The 6977-nt window shown below is 60.0% G+C and overlaps 1 protein-coding gene across 1 annotated transcript; it reads left to right on the top strand.

Annotated features, from left to right (window-relative positions):
• The first annotated feature begins 1460 nt into the window (after positions 1 to 1460).
• LOC103813022 (E3 ubiquitin-protein ligase TRIM7-like) lies at positions 1461 to 6308 on the top strand. The gene is made up of 7 exons (XM_050971287.1): positions 1461 to 1886; positions 2938 to 3024; positions 3335 to 3565; positions 3917 to 3939; positions 4226 to 4341; positions 4565 to 4600; positions 5609 to 6308. Exons 1-7 carry the CDS (start codon positions 1479 to 1481, stop codon positions 6121 to 6123), a joined length of 1416 nt encoding a protein of 471 aa, XP_050827244.1. The 5' UTR covers positions 1461 to 1478; the 3' UTR covers positions 6124 to 6308.
• The last annotated feature ends 669 nt before the right edge of the window (positions 6309 to 6977 follow it).

Raw genomic sequence — 6977 nt, 5'->3', positions numbered from 1 at the left:
GGTGGGCAGGGGCTGGCAGCGCCGTCATGGCCTGTCACAGCCGCTGGCCCAGGGCCTGGCAGCCACCGGGGCAGGGGAGCTGGTGGTGGGGTGGCAGGGACACTGAGGAGGGCACAGCCATGGCAGAGCAGTGAGCGCCTGCAGAGGGATTTGTTCCACTGCTTTATCGTGTCAGGGGGTGGATGGTGCCCCCCAAAACTCTCCTTGGGCCCCGGCTGGCAGCACAGGAGGGTGCAGGAGGAGCTGAAGCCACGGCTGAATACAGGGCCTTGGTTTTGGGCAGCCAGCACCCTGCGGCGCTGAGCCCAGGGCAGCAGCACAGAAGGGCCAATGTGGGCCCAGCAGGCCGAGAAGCACCAGGCAGCTCGAGGGGCTCGGCTTCCCTCAGCGCTGCTGCTGCTGCTGCTGCTGCTGCTGCTGCTGCTGCTGCTGCTGCTGCTGCTGCTTGGAGCCGGGCTGAGAGCGCAGGAGACACCGGGCGAGGCGCCGGAGCCGTGCAGGGCGGGGATGGAGGCCGGAGCCCTCCCGGCCGGAGCAGCCGGGTCTCGGGGGGATTTCGGGCGAGCAGGCCGGGGCCGGCAGCGGCAGCGCAGGGAGGCAGCGCGCGATCAGCCTGGGCTCCCTCAGGGCGCGGCTGCCGCCCGACACAATCCCTTCAAACCGCACTAAGCCAGCCCGGCTCCGGGAGCGGCTCCGGCCACAGCCGAGCCTCGGGAAGGATCGCGGGGCACGGCCTGGGGAAGGGGCTCTGGCCCGCCAGCTCCCACTCGCCATCGGGGCCAGGCCGGGGCGAAGCTCCCGGGCCTGTGGCAGGTTAATAACGATTCAACTGACTTAAACATGCCCAGTATCCGCGGGCGCTGGCAGCACGGTGCCGGCTGAACCCTGGAGGAAGGCTGGGTTGAAGGCTCACACTCACACACAGACTTGCACTGACAGTCACACTCACCCTCAAACACACACTTGCACTCACACTCATATGCACATTCATGATCATGCTCACACTCGCACTCATCCCAGCCCTCCCTTTCTGCGGCCGCTGCTGCGTCCCCGCTCCCGTGGGCTGCAGACACGGGCACACGCAGCGCACACAGCGGCTCCATGCCCGTGTCCCCCCGGGGTTTTCCTGCTCATTCCTCCCCTGCTTGCACACACGCCCATGGACACGGACACGCATGGGTGTACTGTGAGATCCAGGCACAGGAATATGCTCAGGGAGAGACGGAGACACTCCCACGCACACACACACAGACAGAGGCACACTCAGACACACAGTGACACGGGTGTGCACACGGTGCGACATTCCACACGTGTATGCAATGATACGGATGCGCACTCACACACACACTCAGAACCACACAATCAAATCCTAGGCCCCATTCCCGGCCCCCAGCCCAGCCCAGCCCATTCCCGCCGCGCACAGTCCCGCCCCCGCCGAGGCCCCGCCCCTTTCCGTCCGATTCCCGCTGTTTCCGGCCATGGCTGAGGAGCTGCTGACTCTGCGCGAGAGGCTCTTGTTCCAGGCCACCTGCTCGATATGTCTGGAATTGTTCAGGGAGCCCGTGCTCACGGCGTGCGGACACAGCTTCTGCGGGCAGTGCCTGGCGCGCGTGCTGGGGGACCCCCCGCGCCGCTCCCCCTGCCCGCAGTGCCGCGCCCCGGTGGAGCCGGGCTCGCTGCGCCCCATTCGCTCCCTGGGCGACGTGGCGAAGGTGGTCCGGTCCCTGGATGAGGTGGAATCGGGGCCGCGGTGCCCCCAGCACGGCAAGCCCCTGGCGCTGTTCTGCGAGCGCTGCGCCGCCCTGGTCTGCGCATTCTGCCGGGACGGGCCCGAGCACCGCCAGCACCGTGTCCGCCCCGCCGAAGAGGCCGCCCGGGAGCTGCGGGTACGGGGCGGCGCCGCGAGAGGGGCTGGGGGCTTGGGGAGGGGCTGGGTGCCTCTGCTGGCCGGGGTGGGGCGGCCGAGGGTCACAGGTCAGGGTCAGATGTGGATCCCTTCCCGCTTGGGTTGGGGTCCCTCGGGGACAGGCTGGGGTCCCCTGTGGGCACAGGTCCATGTCCTGTCCGGGCACACACCGGGGCTCCCTTCAAGGACAGTCTGGGCTCTGCTCTGGGCATGAGCTCCTCTGGGTGTGGGTCTGGGTGCCCTCCATGCATGGCTGGGTCTCCTCTGAGCAGGGTCTGGGTTTCCCTCAGGGCACGGCTCTGCTTCCCCTGCACGCACAGCTTCGGCCGTGTCCTGGCCAGCCACAGATCTGGGGCCTCAGCCGGCTGCTGCCTGGGCTCCCTGTCTGCCTGCCAGCTTTGGCTGCTGTACCCACCCTGCTGGGGCTGCTGCTTATCCCATGGCCTGGTCCCAGCCCACGCAGGAGCCCAGGTCCCTCTCACTGCTCGCCCCTCTGGGTCCCCATATGGTCCCTTGAGCCCCAGATGTCCCCAGCCAGGCCTTCTCCCCCAGAGTGTGGGCTGGAGTCTTGGCTCACTGCAAGGCAGGAGATGCCTCAGAGCAGGAGGAGTTTGTTAATACTCCAGGAAATTATTGGGGTGTGTCTGCATCTCTGCTACTGTCACTGCAAACCTCTTCCCAGAAATCACACTTCCATCTTTGAAAGTTGATGTTTCTAATTTAAAAAAAAAACCAATAAAACACAAACTCCGGGGTTTCCACAGGAGTGGACTGGAACTCCAATGAAGTTATTGCAGAAATGTTTCTGGCCATAAGAGCTGTGGATGGGGATCTCCCCAGCCTGACTAAAGTGACTTTGGAGAGGTGGTTGCTGCCCCTGAGCTCAAAACTCACTCCCATACACTCAGGGGTCAGCACCAGTGACTCCCCAGACTGGGATTGTCCCCACAGCAGTTGTTTGGTGACATCCTCCTCCTATTAATGTCAATCCAAAACTACCAAAAATGATATTCATTTAATCCCTGTCCCAGGAGACACTCCAGAGCAACCTGCTTTTTCTACAAAATCAGAAGGAAAAATTGAAGCACAGAGGAGACCAGAAATGTAAAGACATGCAGGTGTGTGCTCCTGTCCATGTCCTCCATTGCTCAGCTACGTGGCTCCCAGGAATGTCCCACCTTTCCCTCTCCCCATATATATTTATATACCAATCCATGCCAACGTTCTTCCCTCTGTCCATTTCATGTGGCATCCTTGGGCCCATCCACATCCAGACTTGCCACCCCTCTCTCCGTTCTTCCTGCAGTTCCTGTTCCAAAGCTCTGTTCCCCTTCTGTGTGATCCTTGCCCCCTCTGGGCAGCAGCCGTGTCCCTGCGGAGGCAGCCGGAGCCTGGGTGGGCTCAGGGCCTCCGTGCGGTGCCTTGCAGAAGGCGGTGAAGTCGGAGTTACAGCGTGTGCCCGAGACCTTTGAGGAGCTGCAGCAGTGGATGGAGGAGCAGAAGAAGACCCTGCAGACCGAGCTGGAGCAGATGTCCCAGGAGCTGGTCAATAAGATCGAGGAATACAAGTGCAGGGTTTTGGAGAGGCAGTCACTGCTGGACTCGGTGATTGCGGAGATCCAGGAGAAGCGGGACCAGCCGGCAGTTGAGTTCCTCAAGGTGAGGCAGCATCACCCCCTGGGCACTGTGACCCCTGCTGGGGCTGGGGACACCCATCTGGCACCCTCTGCATCCTGGTGCAGGCCGGGGCCATGGAGGGACACTGTGATGTGACTCTGTGGCACTGTGACACAGTGCTGTGACACCATGCAGTGACACTGTGACACTGTGACACCATGCTCTGGCACTGAGCTGTGCCTGCTGTGGGTCAGGGCCCTGAGGGAAGGGAGGGTTGGGATGAGGGGTGGGCTGAGCCCCAGCCCCCTTAAGCTGCTTCCCAAGGCTGGGCAGCCACTGCAGCTCCCTGTCCCTCAGCAGTGCCACAGCTCACCTGTGTTTTCTCTCTTGCAGGATGTTGGCAGAATCCTGAGCAGGTATGAAACAGGCTCGGTGTCCCTCTCCACCTGCTCAGCTCCTTTGGGCAGGGCTTTGGGAGCACTGTAGGAGCCGGGAAGGAGGTGCTTTGACCCGCTGGGTATTTGGGATTTCATGGGATGTTACCAGGAGCCAGAGGCCATTGTACCCCTCCTAAAGATGCGGTTCCTGTGCTGATAGCAGGGACACAGCTGCCCTGGGCTCTGTGCCTGCAGGGATTTCCCTGATTCCCTCCTGGCCCTGGCTGGTGGCTGGGCTCTGAGCTCCTCTCCCTGTTCCCCTCAGCTGTGAGGCAGCCAAGGCTCCAATCCCAGAGCCAGTTTCCCCAGAGCTGCAGAGGAGCATTGAGAGCCTCTCTGAGAAGTGCCAGCAGGTCGTGGACATTGTGGATACATTCAGAGGTAAAGCCCTGCTGGCTCTGTGCTGTGCGTCCCCTGGGCTTGGCTGGCAGTGAGAAATGCTCACTGCCTGGGGCTCAGGAGCAAAACGGCTGCTCCAGATGGGAACCATCCCCAGGATGGGCATTGCTGGAGCCTGGGGCTCCATATCTGCCTTGCTGCCTGATGGGGAGCAGGAAAGGTGCCACAGGAGAGACACTCATGCATTTTCCTTTCCTTCTTCCAGTGAACCTGAGGAGTGTGATAGACTGGGACATAAGGGGTAAGTTGTGGAGCTGCTGAGCACAACTGAGGGGGAAAAGCTTTCCAGGATGAGTGTCCTCATGTCCCTAGGTCAGAGATGGGCTCACAGCACATCTAAACCCAGCATCTGTCTAGAGCTGGCTCCTATTGTTTTGACTAGGCCTGCTATAACATTCCAGGTCTGTCCTTGTGCCAGGCAGCGCCAGGGATGCTGTCCTGCAATGCCAGGCCAGGGCCAGGACAGCAGGAGGCTGTGTCAGGCTGTGCCCAGTTAAGCAGCGGGGCTGTACATGATTTTAGCTGGCATTTAGGTGTGATCAGAAGGGCTTTTGCAGGTGCTCAGGGCTCACATGATGCAGCATTGCTGGGCTGAGGTGTGGCTGGCACCATTCGTGCTGAGGCCACTGTCCAAACTCTCCATTTTTGGGAGGATGCACTTGGGCACAGGAGAGTCGTGCCTCAGTTTTCCCCCCTTCTGTCCTGGGAGGAGTGGGTTTGGCAGAGGGTCTGGGCTGGTGACACTGCACAGTGACAGCTGTGTGGCCCTGTGGGATGGCCACGGGATGGCAGCAGAACATCCCTGGTGGATGGGCAGCTCGGGCTCTGGAGCCAGGTTGCCTGCTTGCTGGCAGAGCAGGGTTCCGAGCTGGGTGAGCCCTTGTCACAGGAGCAGGGACTGGCCTGGCCCTTCGTGCCTTGCAGCAGTGCCTGCTCACAGCCACGGCATGCACTGCTCCCCACAGGCTGCAGTATCCAGCAGATCTGGGAGCAGCTTTAGCAAAGCCCATCATGTCTGTCCCCTGCATGTGGGGACACTGCCTGGCTCAGTCCTTCCTCAGGGAGCATCTGTTCACCCTGGGGGGCCAGCGTGGGGACAGTAAGGGTCTCGTGTCCCGTGCCACCTGAGGGGGCTGCAGGAGTGCCCGTTGTGCTCCCAGGACACGTGCCAGCCCTGTGGTGCAGGGTGGAGAAGAGATGCTGGTTCTCTTCTCAGCAGGCACAGACTGATGTTTCTGTCACCCTTTAGAGCAGGTGACGCTGGACCCACAGACGGCGCATCCTCTCCTGATCCTCTCGCGGGACCGCAAAAGGGTCTGGTTCAAAAGTGAAGAACAAAACCTCCCTGACACCCCGAAGAGGTTCACAATCAGCTGCAGTGTCCTGGGCACCAAGGGGTTCACGTCTGGGAGGCATTACTGGGAGGTGGTGGTCGGCAAAGGGGTTTGCTGGGCCGTGGGGGTGGCTCTGGAGTCTGTGCCGAGGAAGGAGCCGCTCAACCTGCACAGATCTGAGAAGGTCTGGCGGCTGCGATTGGACGAGGACGGCCAATACAGGGCAGTCTCCATGACCCCTGAGGTGCTGGCACTCCGGGAAATACTCCTGAGAATCAGGGTCTGCCTGGATTATGAAGCAGGCCGAGTGACCTTCTACAATGCAAAGGACATGACACAGATCGTGCAGTTGGAGGCCACCTTCAATGAGAAAGTCTTCCCATATTTTTGGGTCTATTCAAAAAAAACCCAGATCTGGCTCTGTGACTGACAGGGTGGGATGGCTGCCGGGACCCTGCCCGTGCCCTTGGCCAGCTGAGCAGGGAGGAGCTGTGGGAATGACACGGCTTCACACTGCAGCCTCACTGCAGCTCTGCCTGGGCTGCATCCTCTCTGCAATTTTCTGCATCTCCTCCCGCTAAGTCCTTTGGAGCATTAAAGAAGTGCTGTCCTGCCTGGGCCTGTCTGTGTGCTTCTGTCCTGGCTAGATGCCATGGTGATGGTGTCCTACCTCTCCCTGTGGGCACTGAGGCCACAGAATAAACGGGAGAGAGGAGGGAAGAGGCTCTGATTGTCCATGCCAGCCTTTGGCAGCACTGCAGGGCTGGGCGGAACTGGGCTGGGCTGGGCGGAACTGGGCTGGGCTGGGCTGGGCTAGGCTAGGCTAGGCTAGGCTAGAGGATGCAGGGACCCTGCACAGAGGAAGCCTGGCTGGAGCCTTGAGCTGATAATGATGCCTTGAGTTTTAGCATTCATATTTGTTTGGATTCTGTGCTGCTTTGGTGTGGAGCTCTGAGCTTCATGTTAAGTGTTAGCAAGTTCTTGTCACAGGGTAGGTAGACAAAACAATCCTTTTCTAGCTTGAGACCAAGGATACAAGGTGCAGTCCCAAAAAGTAAAACCAACGGTGAATCAAAGAGAGAAAAACAAGGAGCATGTAACTTTACAACCTGAAGCTGTAGTTGGACACTTAACTCCAAGATGTGAATGGAGCAGTGTTATAGTGTGTTTTTATACTTTGTAATACTTTGAAGTAGTTTTGTTTTTTGTATCCCTGTAGTTTTCCCTAATTGTTTGCCCCAGATTGTATTCCCTTCCCTTTACCGATGGAATTCCTCTGCCTTG

Source organism: Serinus canaria, chromosome 2, assembly GCF_022539315.1.
Source record: "Serinus canaria isolate serCan28SL12 chromosome 2, serCan2020, whole genome shotgun sequence".
Classification (NCBI taxonomy): Eukaryota; Metazoa; Chordata; class Aves; order Passeriformes; family Fringillidae; genus Serinus; species Serinus canaria.
This window is presented reverse-complemented; position numbering and strand designations above follow the sequence as displayed.